General features: G+C 40.0%; 1 protein-coding gene across 2 annotated transcripts; it reads left to right on the top strand.

Annotated features, from left to right (window-relative positions):
• The first annotated feature begins 5525 nt into the window (after positions 1-5525).
• LOC111143052 (chromosome unknown C1orf52 homolog) lies at positions 5526-11633 on the top strand. Of its 2 annotated transcripts, XR_002640301.1 has the most exons (4): positions 5533-5817; positions 6117-6243; positions 6463-6661; positions 11130-11498. XR_002640301.1 is itself a non-coding variant. In XM_022496490.1 (3 exons), the coding sequence occupies exons 1-3, from the start codon at positions 5542-5544 to the stop codon at positions 11201-11203; spliced, it is 549 nt and encodes a 182-aa protein (XP_022352198.1). In that variant the 5' UTR covers positions 5526-5541; the 3' UTR covers positions 11204-11633. The 2 variants fall into 2 exon arrangements, 1 of the variants encoding a protein (XP_022352198.1); XM_022496490.1 differs by lacking the exon at positions 6117-6243 and having other exon boundaries at positions 5526-5817; positions 11130-11633.
• The last annotated feature ends 7947 nt before the right edge of the window (positions 11634-19580 follow it).

Here is a 19580-nt window from a genome sequence, read left to right as displayed (position 1 = left end):
TCCATTTCCATCTTGCATTAGTGTGGTACATTTGTTAGAATTGTTAACCTTATTAACAAAAGTTAATAGTTTACATTAGGATTCACTCTGTGCCGTGCAGTTCTACAGATTTGTTTGTTTGTTTAAGATTTTATATATTTATTTAGATAGTGCGTGTGCTAGCACAGAGAGAGGCAGAGGGAGAGAATCCTCCAGCAGACTCCCCACTGAGCATGGAGCCAGATGCACGGCTCAGTCTCATGACCTTGAGATTGTGACCCGAGGGGCGCCTGGGTGGCTCAGTGGGTTAAAGCCTCTGCCTTCGGCTCAGGTCATGATCTCAGGGTCCTGGGATCGAGCCCCGCATCGGGCTCTCTGCTCAGCGGGGAGCCTGCTTCCTCCTCTCTCTCTGCCTGTCTCTCTGCCTACTTGTGATCTCTATCTGTCAAATGAATAAATAAAAAAATCTTAAAAAAAAAAAAAAAGAGATTGTGACCCGAGCTGAAATCAAGAGTCGGACACAACTGACAGACCCATTCAGGTACCCTGGTTCTATAGGTTTTAATAAATGTGTAAAGTCATGTATCCACCAGTGTAATATCATACAGGACAGTTTTACTACTCTAAAAATGTTCTTTGTTCCACTTACTCATCTCTTCCTCTTCCCTTCCCCTTCCAGCCCTAGCAGCCACTGATCTTTTATTGTTTCTGCACTGTTTTTTCCCAGAATGTCACGTGGTTGGAATCATATGTAGCCTAAGCACTATGAAACGTAAGTTGTCTCCATGTCTTTTCGTGGTGAGCACACCTTTTCATGAGGTGATTTAACATCTTTGGTCAGCATGTTGCTCTTCGTCCAAGGTCAAACATTGGCAAATTAGGAACAGGCCAAAATAATGGCAAATTCTAGTTTTGTTTCAATTTTTTTAAGAAGTGTTTTGTTCTGTTTGAGAGATTTGGGGTTTGTTTATTTTGATAAACAGTCTTATTTTTTTAAGATTTTATTTTTTTGACAGAGTGAGCACACAAGTCGGGGGGGGGTAGTGGCAGGAAGAGGGAGAGGGAGAAGTCAGCCCCCATGCTGAGCAGGGAGCCCAATGGGGGCTTGATTCCAGGACCCTGAGATCATGACCTGAACCAAAGGCAGACGCTTAAAAGACTGAGCCACGCAGGCACCCCAGTCTTTTTATTTCTATTAAATAACTAAGTAATCTAATTTCTCAATCTTTTCTTTTGTGGTTAGTGATTTCTAGCTCCTGTTTTAGAAATCTTTGCTTGTCTCAATGTCATAATGATAGTCTCCTATGTTTTTTCCTTGAGTCTTAGTTGTTTTAATTTCACAGTTGGCCATATAATTCATTATAAAGTGATTTCTGTGTATGGTATAAGGTAGAAGCTTTTTTTTTTTTTTTTAAGATTTTATTTATTTATTTGAGAGACAGCATGATGGGGGGACGGACAGAGGGAGAAGCAGGCTCCCCACTGAGCAGGGGACTCGATCCTGGGACTCCAGGATCATGACCTGAGCTGAAGGCAGTCGCTTAATCAACTGAGCCACCCAGGCACCAGTAGAATTCAGTCTTACAGGTACTGTCTTTTAAAGCAATATAAAAGGGAGCAGAAAGTTCTAGGCTCTGGTCTTATCTTGTGTCAATGGATAAATGTACACACTTTGGACTTTGGGGAAAAAAACAAACCAAGAAGCAAATCTGTCTATAGTTGTTAAGTATAATCTTATGAAGGCTGTCTGAGAGCAGAGCTCAAACAAACTCAGTATACAGTGAATGACTCAACATCACACAACTGTTTAGAATAAAAATCCAGGATGTTTGGCTCCACAGTGAATGTTCTTTCCACAACTTCATGTTCTTCTTAGTATTTCTTAAATAACCGAAAGTTAAGAGTGGAGATAATGTATTCTTTTCACTCATTAATTCAGTAATTATTCATTGAGTACCTATTTTCTAGGTGCTGGAGACAGAGTGATAAAACAAAACCTGTGTTCTCAAAGAATTCACATTGTAGTTGGGGGAGGTAAAATATAAGTAGGGGAACCTGGGTAATTCTAGTTACCATGGATATAAAATAGGGCATGTGTGAGTTAAAACATAACTTGGGAAAGAGTTTAGATAGCATCATCAGGGAACTCCTCTCAGAGCAGGTGACAGTTGAACTGAGACATGTCCAAAAGGCACAGAAACCAGCTTAAAGGGGCTCACACAGGCCAAATGAGGAATAATTTCAACATCAAAATAAATACTACTAATAATAGATCATAAATCATTGGATAAAATAAGAACCCATGAGTTAATGCTAATGTAAATGGACAAATAATGTGATGAAAAATGGGATATTGACACAGTCTCAAATATCTCCCTACAAAACACTTACTAATTACAAAGGAGGAAAAAAGTAACTTGGTAGTAGAAAACCCTGCCAGATACTACCTTAAACAAAAAATCAGGGGTGCCTGACTGGCCCAGCTGGTAGAACATGTGACTCTTGATCTTGGGGTTTGAGTTTGAGCCCCACCTTGGGTGCAGAGATTACCTAAAAATCTTTGTTTAAAAGTTAAAAATCATTAGTACCAAAGCAAATGAAACCACATGCCTCCTGATAGAATGCAATGAGAAGAACACAACACCACTTTCATGATATTCTTTTTTTTTTCTTTTTTATTGGACAGAGCACAAGTAGGCTGAGTAGCAGGCAGAGACAGAGAGAGAGAAGCAGGCTCCCTGCTGAGCAAGGAGCTTGATGCAGGATGTGGGACTCTATCCCAGGACCCTGGGATCATGACCTGAGCCCAAGGCAGCCACCTAACTGACTGAACCACCCACGTGCCCCCTTTTGTGATATTCTTAACAAAGATTTGTAACCTGAATTTATCACTAGGACAAATAGAGGCATCTTCTACAAAATAACTATAGTCTAGATATCAAGGTTATGAAATTTAAAAACAGAAACCATTAAAGGTTAAAAGAGATAGACACAGCCACTAAATGTAATGTGTGAATCTAAACCAATTTAAAGATTATTAAATGTTAAGAAAATTAGCAGGAAAGGAAAAAGTAAGGTAGTTGAGGTAGAATTGGTAATAAGTGTTTGGACTTGGACTATATTTTAAATTTGAAATGATAACATTTGCTGACTTGTGACCTGAGCCCCTGGATTAATAATGCTGCAATTTGGGGTGCCTGGCTGACTTAGTCCATAGAGCATGTGACTCTTGATCTCAGGGTCATGAGTTCAAGCACCACGTTTGGTGCAGAGATTACTCAAAAATAATGGTAATGCTGTAATTTAAAGAGATGGGACAGATTATGGGAGGTGGAGAGTATTGAGGGTAGGAAATGAAGAGTTCAGTTTGGATATGTTTTTCAGGTGTCTATTGCTGCATAACATACCTAAACTTAAAACACTTTAGAACACTAAACTTTTAAAACACTAAAACTTAGTGGTTTAAAATAATGACCATTTATTTGTTCTTGATTCTGCAAATTGGGCTAGACTTGGCTTCATAGTTCTTATGATGGTCTATCCTGGGTTCATTCTGAATTCTTATAAAGGCTCGGCTGGGATTGTATAAGTTCACTCACAAATCTAGTGCCTTACCTGGGATGGATACACCAGCTGGCAGCTGACTGGAGTTCCTTATTCACAGTATCTCCAGCAGAGTAGCTGGACCTCTCTTTACATGGTGGCTCAGGGCTTCCCAGGGCGGGGGGTGGGGGGAGACAATGGAGGAATCCTAATCATCAGTGCAAGGCACAAGGCTAGCCCAGATCCAAAGGGAGAGGAAATATACCCCATGATGGAAGGAGCGGCATACAGCACTGACATGGCAGGAATTGTTGACTGCCATCTTCGTAGAAAATCTACTACAAATATGTTAACGTTTCAGTGCTTGTTAGACACTGAAGTTGGAAATTGGGTACAAGGATTTTGGTGTTCAGGGAATGCTTCTGGACTGGTTATATAAATGTGGGAGTTATTAGCATAAAATGGTATTTTAAACCATGAGACTTGATTAATTCACCTTTAAACAGAGGGTTCATAGAAAAGAAAGGCTGTTCCAGGACCGAGCCTGAGGTGCTCTCACAACTAGAGGTGAGACAGAAGAAGGCAAGAGAGGAAACGGAAAAGAGCCCTGTGAAATAGGAAGAGAACTAAAGCGTATGATTGGTAAAAAGCAAGAGAAAAAAGTGTTTCAAGAAGAGGGCCTATCTTGTTAAGAGGTGAAGTAAGAAGCAGCCCGTGGACTTAGTCACATGGGGGCTGTTGGTGGCTTTGATAACAGGGACTCATGACTCAAACTGTGTACCCCAACCTCAGATAGACTCAACAGGGGGCCAGTTTTTTAAAGATTTTATTTATTTATTTGAGAGAGAGGGCACAAACCGGGGAGCAGCAGAGGGAGAGGGAGAAGCAGACTCCCCACTGAGCAGGGAGCTCAATGGCACAGGGCTCAATCCCAGGACCCCAGTATCATCATCTGATCCAAAGGTAGACACCAACTGAGCCACCCAGGCACCCTACAAATGACTTTTTCACTTTCATTTAGGTGTCGTTCCCTCTTAGATCACCAGGAGGAGTAAAAGATTTCTAGTTTTCTTGGTGACTAGGTTATATCATTTTCTAAGAGAGGGAACACACACAGAAACAAGTCATATGAAAGGACAAGCTACTGATCTAGTATATGGGTGTTTGAGGCCCCAGCAGGACCTGAGGCCTGAAAAGTTTAAGAGCCAAATGGAAGTCTGGTCCAGAGGTTGGATGGAGAGCTTGGGGTTGGAAACCCAGATTTGGGAGTCACAAGCATAAGATGGTTAATGCCATGGAAAGAAATGGTTTGGCCTGCAACGTTGTAATGCCCTCTACAAAATCTAAGTATTCTGAAAGATAGTACAATAAATTGGGAAACATGGGCGTTTAAGGGCCACACAGGGCAAAGCAAGAATGGAAAGAAGCTGACAATGAGAAGCCAGAGAGTGTGGAAGACTCACTGAGTGGTGAGATGCAATCCAAGAAGAATTTCATCAAAGACAGCTGTTCAGACCCCACTGGAATGAGGTCAAGCAGGAGAGGATTTAGTCTGTGACTTGATAAGTGCACCACCCATAGAGGTCTTCCACGGTGACTGCGGGAAACAACCATATTGAGAGTAATTTTCAATTTGAAGAGGAGATGCAGTGAGATCAGGAAGAAATCCTGGTGTGTGGGCAATGGTTAAGGTGAGGCGGCCGTGAAAAACAAATTCTTATCTCGTGTACGCCTTGAATAAATTCTTACTGAATGTTGAAAGTTTGTTTGGGACCACTGGTTCAGGACTTGACTCTTCTCAGGGATCCTCAGGAAGGAGCATAAAGCAGCCCTGCTCCGCCAAGTGCGCTCCCCGCCTCCAGCCTCAGTCCCGATTCCAGCGGCAGCAGCCCGGCGCTGCCGTCAGGGGGCGCAGGGACTGCGCTCTACCGCAAGACTTGGGGCGGAGTCAACCGTGGGGCGGGCCCTGAAGCAGCTTCCGGCTTCCGGCGGAGCCCACGGTCGTCGCGCGCAGCCGTCATGGCGGCCGAGGAGAAGGATCCTTTGAGCTATTTCGCGGCTTACGGCAGCAGCAGCTCAGGTTCCTCGGGCGAGGAGGATAACAGCGAGCCGGAGGAAACGAATCGCAGGACCCCAGATCCTGCGAAGCCGGCGGGCGGCTGTGGGAACAAGGCAGAGAAGCGGCTGCCAGGACCCGACGAATTGTTTCGGAGCGTGACCCGCCCGGCCTTTCTCTACAATCCGCTCAACAAACAGATAGACTGGGAGAGGCACGTCGTCAAGGCGCCTGAGGAGGTGAGGTTCTCGATCCGGTTTCCCGACCGTGGCCCCGGCCTCCGCCCCCTTCCTCCTGAGCCCTCTCCTGGGGACCGGCACTTCGTTCCCCCCACACGCAATCACCTCCTGCGGGTTGCCGCACCACCCCTCCCATCTCCAGCCCTGGGAAGCCCGGGCCCCCTTCCCCAGCCTGGTGGGTGTCAGACTGGCCCGCAGCCCCCGCCCCCTTGTGAGGAGACCCAAACCTCCGCGCTCGGTGCCCCGACCCCGCGCTGCGAGGACTAACGGTGGTGACTCCCCCGCCCCCCCCGCTGCAGCTTCTCCCCGAGACCCCTTCCCTTTGACGCCGAAGTGCCTGCGGTGCTGCCTCCAAGACAGTGTCTGCTGCAGCCTCCTGAAGGGGTCAGCCTTGGCGTAGTATCTCTGAGACTGGATTCTTCTTTGGTAACTAAAAGTTATTAGCTTTATTCGTATAGGGAACCCTTTGGCTTTTCACTTAACAGTATTGTGATTTTGATGGAAAAAAAAATGTGTCTTTGAACCTTAAAAAAAAAAAAAAAAGTCATCCTGAACAATAAGCGAGCGGCAGGGAGGTGCATGTGCCCATACCGATTGTAGGAACCTCGGTTCGTCACGGTGCTTTTTAATGTGTTTGCTTAACAGCCTCCAAAAGAATTCAAAATATGGAAGTCAAACTATGTACCACCTCCGGAGACCTACACTACTGAGAAGAAACCTCCCCCTCCAGAGCTGGATATGGCAATAAAGTGGTCTAACATATATGAGGACAATGGTGATGATGCCCCACAGAATGCTAAGAAAGCTAGGCTTCTACCAGAAGGGGAGGAGACAGTGGAATCAGGTAAGGCCAGTCAGATTCCCTTGAATAATACCTTTTGGCCCCTGTGATGGATTTAAAAAGAAGGAGATACTTAATGAGTGAAATTTAAATCTAGCGACTTAAGAAATTAATGATGGTGTGTGGTTATTATTTTTGCCGTAGTTTCGAAAAAGGTTGTATAAATTCGGTCTTGATGTGAAGTCTCTGAAAGCTCAACCAGTAGTATTTACCGTGTTTTAGAAAAAGATCTTAAGTTATTCAGGCTTTAGAGTGAAATCTCTGCTATCTCAACCCATCATATATATGATTTATAATTTAAAACAGAGACAGTTAATTCATGGATTCTTTCTTGTGATTGCAGTTTCGAAGAGCTGAAGGCTTCATTTTACATTAAAGCAGTTGTGGTTTAAAGCCAAAATTAGTGTGACAAAATGAAGTTAATTGAGTATTACTACATAGTAATAGGAAGATAATGACCTAGTTGACATGTTTGTATCATAATTTCATCTCATATTTAGAGTGTAAGTAACCACAGTAATCTCTGCTTACATACTTTTACCCAACCCCTCAATTCCATCCTTCACACTGTAGCTAGTGATCACTTTTTCTAAAAGTAATGTCTGATTATGTAACTCACCTGCTTAAAATCCTAAACCAAGAGCATAGTCAAAGCCTTCTGATAGGCCCTGCCTTTCTCTCTACCTTCATTTTAAATGGTGCCTTTTTTTTACCACTTTAAGATCTTAAAATTGAAAACTGAATAGACCATGCTATTTTATGGTTCCATGCCTTTCAGCGTATGTTGCTCCTTAGTCCAGAATTTTCTTCCCTCCCTCTTCAGCTGGTAAACACATTCATCCTTCAAAATCTTACTCAAAGAAAAAAATGTCAGCACCTCCCTCAAATTATTTGCTCCTCTAAACCTTGTGTGTGCTAATGCTATTGATTTTGTACTATCATCTTATATGAGATTATTTGTTCATAAGTTTGTCTTCTTTGTGAACATGAGTTCCTTTACAGTTTGTAGTACATTTTGACTATTCAGTGGGTATTGTTGAATTGAGCTAATATTTGGAAGGCATTTTTATGGAAGGGCATGCCAGTTAAACAGATTTCTGATGTTCTCATGAATCCAGGGCTACTTCCCTTAGCTCCTTTTACAGCCAGACAGAGTTTTGTTTTAGGAGAAAAAAATAACTAACTGGTAGGAGTTCTTCAGTTTTAATTTTACTTGGCTTTTCCATTTCTTTCACTGATTGTCCAGTGTGGATTAGAAGTCACTAATGAAGGCATAATATCATTCAGTAATGGCATCCTTTTAAAAGCAAAATACCTCATACTGTATAGTATTGTGTAATTAATAAAAAACCATTTTTGCATAGTGTTTAATCCTGCACCTGGTGAAACCAGATAAGGAAATACGGAAAAGAGAGCTTCATGTGACTTGTCCATGATGACAAAACTAGAAAATGCCAAGCTGTAAAATAGGTACTTCCACATAGTGACCTAGTAAAGAAGTGGTACATAATTCATTATTACTCTTTTATAGACAAGGAAATAATCTCAGATTAAAGAATTGGCCTAAGTAAATTCACACAGCTAGGAATAAGCGAAATGAGAATTCAGATTCAGGCCCTTAAGTGGAAACGATGTCTCTCTAAGCTGGGGTTTGTTCTCTCGATGTTTTGCAAGTGGTGGTGCTTGAGAAATAGCTGTTCTGTAGGAAGTAAGACCACTAGAGTTGATACTCGAATTAAGATAGGCTGGTGCTCTCTCTTTGTTCCTATATGGGAAAAGTGAGGATTCTCTACCAGGACAAACAACCAGAAAGAATTTTCTTCTTTCCAGTTTGGCTCCAAATATGTGGCAAATAATGTTATTCTCCTAGGTAATTTCTGTTCTTTTGATTGTAAGATGGTCCTCCATCAGAATGTGTACAGAAATATCAAACGACAGAAGGACCCAATGCTCAGTGTAAAGCTGGATCATAAAGTTAAAAGATAATCCTAGAATATTTAATTTGGACTCTAATGTTGGTTATTGACTTTAACTATCTTCTTTTTTAGATACTTTCCTTTTTAGAAGTGATTTTTGTTATTTCAGAATCCCACAAAGTCAGTATAAAATTGATCATTTTTTAATTTGTATTTATTAACTTACAAAATATCTTGTTTAAGAAATTTCATATTCTTGGGGCACCTGGGAGGCTCAATCGTTAAGCGTTTGCCTTCAGCTCTGGTCATGATCCTGGGGTCCTGGGATGAGCCCCATATCAGGCTCCCTGCTCAGCAGGAAGCCTGCTTCTCCCTCTGCTTGTGTTCCCTCTCTCACTGTCTCTCTCTGTCAATTAAATAAAATCTTTTTTTAAAAAAAGCAAAATTCCACACTCTTAAATTATCTGATTTTTAGACTACTAAATTATTTTTACTTTTCCTACTCATTTTTTGCACTTTGGCCTTTTTTGCCAGTTAAGTTCTTTTAGACTTATTATTATTTTTTCTTGTTTGGTAATTGTGAAATGCAACTCAGTAAGGCTTAGATATTATTAACATGTACTTAGCCATGAAATCCCTACTTAAGTAGTTAATGCTTTTTCTTTTTTTTAAGAATTTAGAAAGTTAGTTCATATTAACAGTGTTAACTTATTTAACTCAGGCGGCATGAATTCCATAATAGAAAAATTTTTTTCTTTACTAATGCATCTGTAATACATGGCACAGAGTAGAAACTCAATAATTTGATAAATGAACTTTTCAGAGTGGTTTTGTTTCATTTGTCCTGCTATGGTTTTCAAGGCAATGCCTTGTTATGTCACTAGATGGCATTAGCTCCTGTTCAATTTCCTGTTGGAAATTATTTTTCCAGCCCTAGTAATTTGTGTTTTTTGTTAATTCAGTAAATTTATTTAAAATTGGCAGATTAATAGCAGAAATGTCTCACGATCTCTCTCTCTCTCTTTTTTTTTTTTTTTTTTGAGAGAGAGAGAGAGCAAGCAGGGACAGGGAGAAGCAGGCTCACTGCTCAGAGCACAGTGCAGGACTCTATCCCAGGACCCCAGGATTATGACTTGAGCCAAAGGCAGATGTTTAACCAACTTAGCCACCCAGGCACCCACAGTCATCTTTTTAATGATTTTATAACAGTTAGAAAGTAATTTCAGTTTTTATACTCTGAAGATAATCTTAAAGTCAAGCAATGACATTAATTAAACTCCAGTTAAAAAACAAAGATCTTGGCTTATTTAGCTCTGTGACATATCAGTTGGTTTATACATTACTTTTGTGTATGCATGATAAACTGTTGATTAAAAGTCTGGTCTGTAAATTCCTAGGATGATTTGTTGATCTGAATTTTATTTTATCTTGCTGCTTATCTAAACCCATAAGTGCTTTCTGAAATACATAAATATCGCCATACTGTGCTTGAAGATGAATGAAGATGAATGAATCATCTGTTGATTCTAATTATTTTCTTCATCAATGAAGGAGATACTCTGAGTATGGTACTGTTAGCAGAAGGGAACTGAAGGCTTAGGCTGTAAATGTATTTCCTCCATAAGGAGTTATGGTGTGATATAAGCAGCTTTTCCCCAATTTTTTATTTTTATTATAATTTTTTTTTATTAAGTAAGCTCCACACCCAACATGGGGCTTGAATTCACGACCCGAAGATCAAGAGGCTCATGTTCTACTACTTACCGAGCCAGCCAGGCACTGCAGCTTCCTAGTTTTTTTAATATGAAGACCCCTTTCAATATCAGAATATTTTATAGATCACCACGTGATAGTTGTTGAACTTGGGCATCTGTTGATTAAGAAGGTAAAGCCAAAAGTGCAATGAATCCAGTAATGTGCTTAATATAAATTTGTATTTTAAAATTTATAACTTCTGTATGTTAGTCTGTCTATATGGAGTTCTTAACATAAAGCCACACACATGTTCAGAGAGAATACAGTTTTGGTGAAACTTCTACCTGTGAGTGCTTTTTAAATTTCAAAATAAAAGGACAAGGGTTATAAATAGGAAAGGGAGTTGTTTTGCCGGGAGAGAAAGCAGATTGGAAGGGAAAGAACAGCTGATGGCTACTTAAATAATGTCATGTTTAGATTGGTAGTCTTCTTTGGTAAAAAAAAAAAAAAAAAAATAGAATGTGTTCTGTTTTTTACAACATGTAGATTATTTAAATACACACACTGTGGAATATATGGGAATAGCTTTTTTCCAGAACAAGTCTGTTACTCTCATTTTAAAACTACCTTAGTATAGCACTAAAAGGTCACTCTGAATTCTGCATGACACTACAATTTAAAAATTTCTTACTTTTACTTGCACTTTAAAATCAGAGTTCTAAATTTAATTTTTGGTTTTTATTAGGAAACCAGAAGAAACATAAGCTCAGAATGATGATTTTGTTCTGAAGTCAATGAAATTTTAATACTTAACTTTTTTTTTAAATTACTGATTAAAACTTTTCCTTTCCTGTTTAAAGATGATGAAAAAGATGAACATACTTCTAAAAAGCGCAAAGTAGAACCAGGAGAGCCAACAAAGAAGAAAAAGTAGAAAACAACAAATGACAATTTCTGGACTGCGAAACTTGTTGAAACGGTTTTTTTGGGCAGATTAAGTTGATGTTTTAAATTATTGTGAAACAACATCTCCATGAAAGTACATGTTAATTAACTAATAATAAGTATTGCTGTGGGAACTTTCCACTGTAGAATTCATTTTTTATTTAAAACTTTATTTAAAACTCAAGTGGTGATTTGTGATTGTGAAATTGACAACACATGGAAGCATTCTTGCTGTCACAGAATTAGTGACATGCTTTGAGAGTTTTGTCACATGTCGACATGCCAATGTTCTATGAACCTTTTATAAAGGAATATATTTTTAAATATATTGTAATGTACTGTGAACTCGTAGGGTGCTTTTCAACAGTGTTTGTACAGTGTAAATAGATCATGGAAATAAAATTACTTATTCAGTATTACTATTGCATAACATTAACATTTGAATATTTGTCTGTGGCAAGTACCCTCTTTGCCATGTGATGTTTTTAATAGTAGGTATTACCATCTAGGAGTGCCTTCTATGTTCCAGTTGCTTTGTGGATACTTTTTCACTGATCCTCAAACAGCCTGGTAAAGCAGGTCCTAGAGGCTTCATTTGATAATAAAGAGAGATTAACTTACCAACGGTTCCACAGTGAGTGAGCAGTGATTTGGGGATTTAACTAAGGATACTTGAACTCCAGAATCATGACCCTGAACCACCTACCCAACAATCAGACTTTCGTGATCTTCGAGGGACTGCAGTTGTCATGGCTTCGGGTACTCTCTGTGGTAAGCAGGGAGATCTTCCTTGATTGTGTTACTGCGCTTTATCATGTAAACCTTAGGTGATGGTTATTCATTAATTTCCCTGGTAAATAGTTTGCTGAAGATAAGAATTCTCTACAAAGAATTGCCAGATGTAGCAAATAGAAATAGAGGACACCCAATTAAATTTGAATATTAGATAAACAAATAATGTTTTGTATGTGCAATTTGTGGGACCTACTTAAACTAAAAATTTGTTTATCTGAGACTCAGATTTCACTGACCATCTTGTGTTCTGTTTTGTTTTTGTGCATAGCTCCTATTTTAAGGCTTCATATAGTAATAGTCAAATTCAGCAAGGGGTAGTAAGGAAATTAATCATCTTTGATTTTACCTCTTTAGTCCATAATGGCAGTGCAGTTATCTGTAGCGTTTTGAACTATAAAAAGGAGATGCTATACGTTGTATCAATCATTCCATGCATCTTAATGCCTTTCAGAGCCAAAAGTTAATTATAGGACACTGCACCTTTAGTGTATAAGAAGAATTAAAGACATTTGTCTTTGAGTTAAAAAAAAAAAAAAATCCTCAGTCCAGTTGTTTTTCTTCAGTACTGGAAATCAGTATTTGAAAAACTATAAAATTTGTTTAGTTGGGAACATGGATCAAGTAGATTAAGATTTGCAAAAGGCATTAAAATGATGGTGCTACCATGGCGTTTTTTGGAATGAGGAAGGAATATAAACAGTATGATAGCTTCCAGTACATCTCAAACTTGCAAAAAATAATTCTATGGCTGTTTTTTGTTTTTTTTTTTTCAGGATTTTATTTCTTTATTTGACAGAGATAGCGAGAGAGAGCACAAGCAGGAGGAACAGCATATGGAGAGGAAGAAGCAGGCTTCCTGCTGAGCAGGGAGCCCAGTGTGGGCCAATCCCAGAACCCTGAGATCATGACCTGAGCCAAAGGCAGATGCTTAACCAATTGAGCCACCCAGGTGCTCCCTATGGCTGCTTTGTCCTCTATGTTTATAGATATATGATTCCCAAAATTGAAGTAATTGGTAAAGCAAGGAACTTTTTATTTAAAGCCTTTGTATATGAATAATTTTGAGGGCTAGAATATCATATTAGGGAGTGGCATCAAGTGATAAAGCATGAGTCCAGTGTGACACCAGACTAAACAAATGGAATTATAATTTTGAGTCTGTGATTCCTAAATCTAGAGAAATCTATTGTCTGGATACATGTATTAGAGGAGCAGATATTTCAAGAAGTTACTGAACTATTACAAGATTTAAAAATTAGCATGAAGGCAAAACTCATACAATAAAAAAACAACCCAAGGGGCGCCTGAGTGGCTCAGTACTTAAGCGTCTGCCTTCAGCTCAGGTCATGGTCCCAGGATCCAGCCCCACATTGGGCTCCCTGCTTGGCAGGAAGCATGCTTCTCCCTCTCCTACTCCCCCTGCTTGTGTTTCCTCACTGTGTCTCTGTCGAATGAATAAATAAAAACTTAAAAAAAAAAAAAACTAGAACCCAGCAAGCCACTGTCTGGAAATCTAACCTCTTTTTATCACCCATTGGTTCAATTTCCAACTTAAATCAGTTTATGATAGAACAAAAGCTAACTAGATCAGCCTCTAGTGATGGCTTTCAGCACCCCCTTCTAGAAGGTAACAGAATGGGAATGGCAGGGAGGAATAAATACTGCTTTTCTGGAAGGGGTGTTGATATTTTAGGACATACAGTGGCTGAACTTGTGAGCTCATTATGCCCCTTCTGAGAGATGTACACCTACTTTGAATAGTTCTAATGTAGGAGGGGAAAGAGAAGGAGGCTAAATATTTTGGAGCAGTCTGATTCTGCCATTTGTATTTCACGGGGGTTCTTTTCAAAATATGACCAAAAAACAGAAGGGGAAAGGGACCTTTATCCAAGTTGTTTCTTTTTTAGACAAGTCACTTGATACTTGACTCTTTCTTCATCATTAAGGAAGTTAGACCACATCAGGCGTAAATGACTTTCTTCTGTGCAAGGATAAAATTTGAGAACTAAGCATCTGTGGGTCATATTTTAAAATTCAAAGTATAAATAGCATATGGAGTTTTGTGAAAAATGTTCTATCCGGAATCAAAGAACATTACTGAGAAAATTGACACTGATTTTTAGCCATCAAAATACTCATATTTACCTGGACTTACTTGCAAACTTGCAACTTTCTAGTCTAGATCCTTAATGCTGTGTAGTGCTTTTGCATTCACAAAGTTCAATCATAGTATTTTAGTTTCCAAAAACCTAACGAGGTAGGCTTTATCATTTCCAAATTAGAGAAATGGAAAACAGGCCCAGCCAGATAAAACAATATGTCCACAAATATGTGAGTTAGCTACAGAGCTCAGGCTAGAATCTGTAATTGCATTCCATGTAAAGTTTATGGAGTACCTATTGGTGCAAAGCACTATTAGGAAAAGAGGACCCATCTTTATTTTAGCAAAGTCACGTTGGTAGCCATAAGGAGAAAGGACATGTAAGGACTGATTCAGAAAGACCGGTTGCAGTAGTTCAGTAGAGCAGTAAGTAAGGAACTAAGGCATTGGAGAGGAGACTGGGGTATGAGAAACTGGTGGTCCTTAGTTGGATGTAATGGCCCTGGTTTTCTTTTATTGCAAACCATACACACACACACATACACACACACACACACACACACGTATATACACATATACACACACATACATACATATGTGTATATATACATACATATGTGTATACACATATGTATGTATATATATGTGTGTGTGTATATATATATATGGTGAGGGTTTTTTTAATCGCAAACTACATATATATGATTTGCAGTGCATGCGTGTGTGTGTGTGTGTGTGTGTGTGTGTAATTAAAATATAAATGGGTTAGTGCAGGTTTGGACATGGCCTGCATGTAAAACATATTGCCACACCATTTAGACACACAACCCTAACTAGACATATTTTAAAAATACAAATATTTTTACAGGTATCTGCATGAACTCAACAACTGATTAAAACTGCAGCTGGACTTTGGTGTCATTGGTGGTATTCCGGGTTTTAGCCTTTTGTGTCCATACCGAACTGCTTCCCTATTTCACTTACTACAGAAGTTCCAGACATTCTTACAAGAAAATCCCAGCAAGTGTTTTGGACTTTTCATTATATTCTAAAGCTTTCTCTCTTTCCTTTACATAGTTTTCCCAATTTAAAACATTGCATTGCATTGTAATGCAAAAAAAAAAAAAAAAAAAAAACAACAACAAAAAAACCAAGGAGCATTTGTATGTACAGTCCACAGAGGAGGGCCTCTGCCTGTTCATTTACTAGAACCATGCCTGGCACATAAAAGATACTCAGTAGAACTCCTGATTGTTGATGGTGAACTGAATTTTTCCAGTTGGTTTGGGAGTGATCCTCCAGAGGCTTGTGTCTCCAGTTATATGGGCCAATAAATCTTGACAGTTTAAATCAGTTTGAGTTCAGTTTTCTGTCATTTTCCATCAAAAACATCCTAACTAATGTGAAACTTTTTACTGCCTTGGTTTCTTGCAAGGCCCCACGCTATTCTGGTTCTCTTCTCTATTTCTCCTCTCAGGCTCCTTCTCTTGCCAGCTACCTTGGAAGGCCAACGTAGCCTATGTTTTTGCCTTCTGGTTCTCTACACTGGTTCTTGATGATTTCAGCAGAGTTTGCGGCTACCACAATCAGTAACATTCTGATGGTTCCCTGCACTGTATGGCTTGCCAGAATGTTCTTGTAAAACCCCAGATTTGTGTGTCCAGTTGTACGTCTCTTCTTGAGTCTAAAGGCCCACACATACTGAATGTGCAAAACCCACACTGTGGCAATCCCCATACCACCTCCTGTATTTTGTTCCTGGTTAATTGCATCACCGTCAACCCAAAAACCTGCCCTCTGCCTCACTCCCCACCACATGGGTTTAGTTACTAAATCCTAAGGGTTCTCTCCACTCATGCTCACACACTTATTAATCCAGCTCTAATGAATCATTCATAATTCCCCAGATACGCTAGTTTGATAGTTCTGTGTGTTCACTTGTACCGTTTGCTTGGCCTGGCCTTTCTACTTTGTGAACTCCCTCTTACCCTTCTCTTACGCACTTTGGTCTTTAATCTCCATGTCTGCACCTGTCCGTTACTTTCCCCTGTGCTCAGTACTAAATAGCCAAATTTTGCTGAGTACTTATGAAACCGGTAACCAAAGGGTTAATGGGGCTGTTCACAGCTGCAGACTAATAAGTGCAGCTGCAACTTTTTACCTAGACTCTTTTCAGATGCCTTTACATGTCCCTGATCCTCCCGCAAGAGGTGGATTTGAGGCTTGCCCTTTTATCTCCTTGTTTGGCCCGCCTCTAGAGTAAACCCTCTCGTTGCTGCACACTTGTCTTCAGTGATAGTCTTTGCTGTGAACTGGGTGGATGAACTTGGATTTGGTTACATTACTATGTGCCAGGCATTGTTCTTGGTGCTTTGCATGTATTAACTCATTTAATTTGATGAGGTAGCTACTCCCCACTCCCTCCACCGCCCCCCCCCAACCCTGGGGAGAAAAGGGAGGTGCAGAGAGGTTGATTTGCTCCAAGTGGTAAAGCTGGGAAGGCAGGTTGCCTGGTTCCTGGCCCAGGGCCCTCCTTCACTGCACTGGCGAGGAAGAAGGAGCGCCCGAATGTACCCATAGATTGATTTACTAGTTCATGTGTGTTTTGTTTAAAGGATGTCTTATCCCTAGAAGGCACTCAATACAAATATTTGGAGAATTAACACCAGTTCACTAACCAGAGGCATATTTGTTGAATGCTATGGAAAGCATAGTCAATACAGAAGTGTTGTAGGAAGATTAATGCCTATTTCAGTGATTTAGTACCTTCTTTATCACATATTTGGAGTATTTTTCAGTGAAAAACCTTAAAGCAAGAGGTCTGAGAATATACTCCTCTCCCTCCAAAAATATATTTTAGTTTCTCACATGTTTTTCAAAGTCTACAGTTTTTAAAGCAACATGAGATAGCTTGAAGTCATAAATTCGGCCTCAGATTCCATTGGCTTTTTTCTAACCTTTCAAATGATGGCTTGAGTTTAGAATCCTAGCACCAGGGCATGGGAAGTCCCCCAGAGGTCCTCTGGTACAGCCTTGCCTGAATGTAGGAATGTCTTCTCTGTGATCTTTGTCTCTCTTTTCTAGGTTCACAGATGAACCCACAAAATGACAGGTTTACAGCCTGGATTTGAAAAGCCATTTCCTGTATGTCTGTAATATTTTGGTTCCCAGAGTCTGGAACTCCTGTTCCTTTCCCTGTGTTTACCATTTTCTGAAAAAGAAGAAACAGAGTATTTGGTGCATATTATTGAGGTAAAAGTGCGGCTCTATTCCTGGCATAATTACCTGTCTCTGTTTCCACATGGGACCAAAATTCTAGCAACCTTCTCTGGCACACTGGGGGGGTTTGCGTTAACAGTTTAAATTTAGAATTCCTGAGAGAAACGGCAATGGAATAAGAAAACAATCGCTTCCAACTAAAGAGGGGACTCGCCAGCAAGCAAAGTTATAAGCAAGCCAACTCAGAAATAACTCCTCTGAGGCTCCCGTGCAGGGGGGTAGGGGAGTGGGGGGGGGACGCTTAAGACCCTTTTGCTAGTTTTCAGTTCATAAACACAGACGCACACACCCTGAGGATTTCCCAGGCAATAGGACCTTCCTCCTTCCTCTCCTCTTTTCCCAAGCTCTACCTCAGGCTTTGCCCTCCAATCCTCTCAACTACAAAAAGTGGCCTAAAAAGCCTTAGCAGTAACATTTCTTCCATAACATCTGGAATCCATATGTCCAATATGGAAGGCATAAAACCTATTTTTTTTCCTTTTAATTTAGGTTTAATTACTTGAGCTCAAAATCCTGCAGGTCCCTGCATCCCTCCATACCGAACTAATTAGAACAATCATCTGAGCCATCCAGGGCTCCAGATCTGTTAAAGCCTGTTATTGAGGTTAACAAATAAGAGGGTTAATTTCTCCAGATTGCTCCATAGTTGGCGAAGAAAGATAACAAGACTTTTACATTAGTACGGTGCTTTTGAGATTTCAAGCTATTTTTTCTCACCAAACTGCCACCCAGGAGAAGAGCTCACTTTGGGGTTCCAGCCTGTCTGGAGGTAAATGACTTAATTTTGAACTAAAGCCGTTGGGATTCACTACTACAGGTGGAAGAGGGCCTCCTGGCCTTGCTGCTTCAACTGCATAGAAAAGATTTTGATAATTTTTAAATAGAAATGGGATTGCCAGGTAGTAGCCTCTGGGGCCAACTTGGTGATGTTGACTTAAACCCTTAAACAGTAAGTAGCTTTTTCTAGATAATTAGACCAGGGCCCTGTATATTTTTAACTTAAATTCATCCAGTCACTTTGGCTAATTATAAACTACCTAGGTTTTTCTATTCTTTTTCCATGTTTGTGTCCCCTGTAACAGTAGCAAGGCTATCCTTTGTCCATCTTACTGGGTAGCTAAACTGGAGTTCCTAATTTAATTGTTTTTGCCCTAGAGGGTTTTTTTTTTTTTTTTTTTTTTTTTAAGATAGCTTAGCCTAGTATTGAGTTTTGTTTTGTTTTGTTTTAAAGCCCAAGAGAGTTAGGTAAAAAAGGATTCGAGTTTCTTAGCATTACCATGATTTCAAATAATTTTACCAACAGAGATGTGTGGAAATGTGATAAAAAGTGATGGGAAACAGGTTTTCAATGGTCTCACCGAAAGGCCAAAAGTAAGAAAAAAAAAAAAATCCTTATGTCACAGAAATGCAGAAAACAAAAACTTGTGTTTCCTTTCCTACAAATATATTTTGTCTTTTTCAAGGACAGAATCAAAGTTTATGCCAAAAACACAGTAACAATTTGTTACTTTCAAGTCACATCGTTATAGTCTCAACATTAATATTATATATAAATTGTTTATAATAGTAATACTCATTTAAAAATATTGGGGCACCTGGGTGGCTAAGTGGGTTGAGCCTCTGTCTTCGGCTCAGGTCATGATCTCATGGTCCCCAGATTAAGCCTCAAACCGGGCTCTCTGCTCAGTGGGGAGTCTGCTTCCCTCTCTGTGCCTGACTCTCTGCCTATTTGTGATCTCTGTCAAATAAATAAAATAAAATCTTTAAAAAATATATATTTCTGGGGGCACCTGGGTGGCTCAGTTGGTTAAACATCTGCCTTCAGCTCGAATCATGATCCCAGGGTCCTGGGATGGAGTCTCGCATCAGACTCCCAGCTCAGTGGGGAACCTGCTTCTCCCTCTTCCTCTCCCTCTCCCCTCCCATGGCTTGTGCTCGCTTGCTCTTTGAAATAAATAATATCTTTCAAGAAAAGGAAAAATTCTGGTTAGGGGGTGCCTCAGTGGCACAGTCAGCTAAGTGGCCAAGGCTTGGTTTCGACTCAGGTCAAGATCTCAGGGTCTTGTGACTGAGCCCCATGTCAGGAGGCTCTGTGATCAATTCAAAGTCAGCTTGAGACTCTCCCTCCCTGCCTCTGCCCCTCCCCCCAGTTGCACACTCTCTCTAAAATAAATAAATCTTTATAAATATT

This window comes from Enhydra lutris, unplaced genomic scaffold (genome assembly GCF_002288905.1).
Source record: "Enhydra lutris kenyoni isolate GAN:26980312 unplaced genomic scaffold, ASM228890v2 scaffoldscaffold9, whole genome shotgun sequence".
NCBI classification, from domain to species: domain Eukaryota; kingdom Metazoa; phylum Chordata; class Mammalia; order Carnivora; family Mustelidae; genus Enhydra; species Enhydra lutris.
The sequence above is the reverse complement of the archived record's forward strand: the minus strand, read 5'-3'. Positions and strand labels throughout refer to the sequence as shown.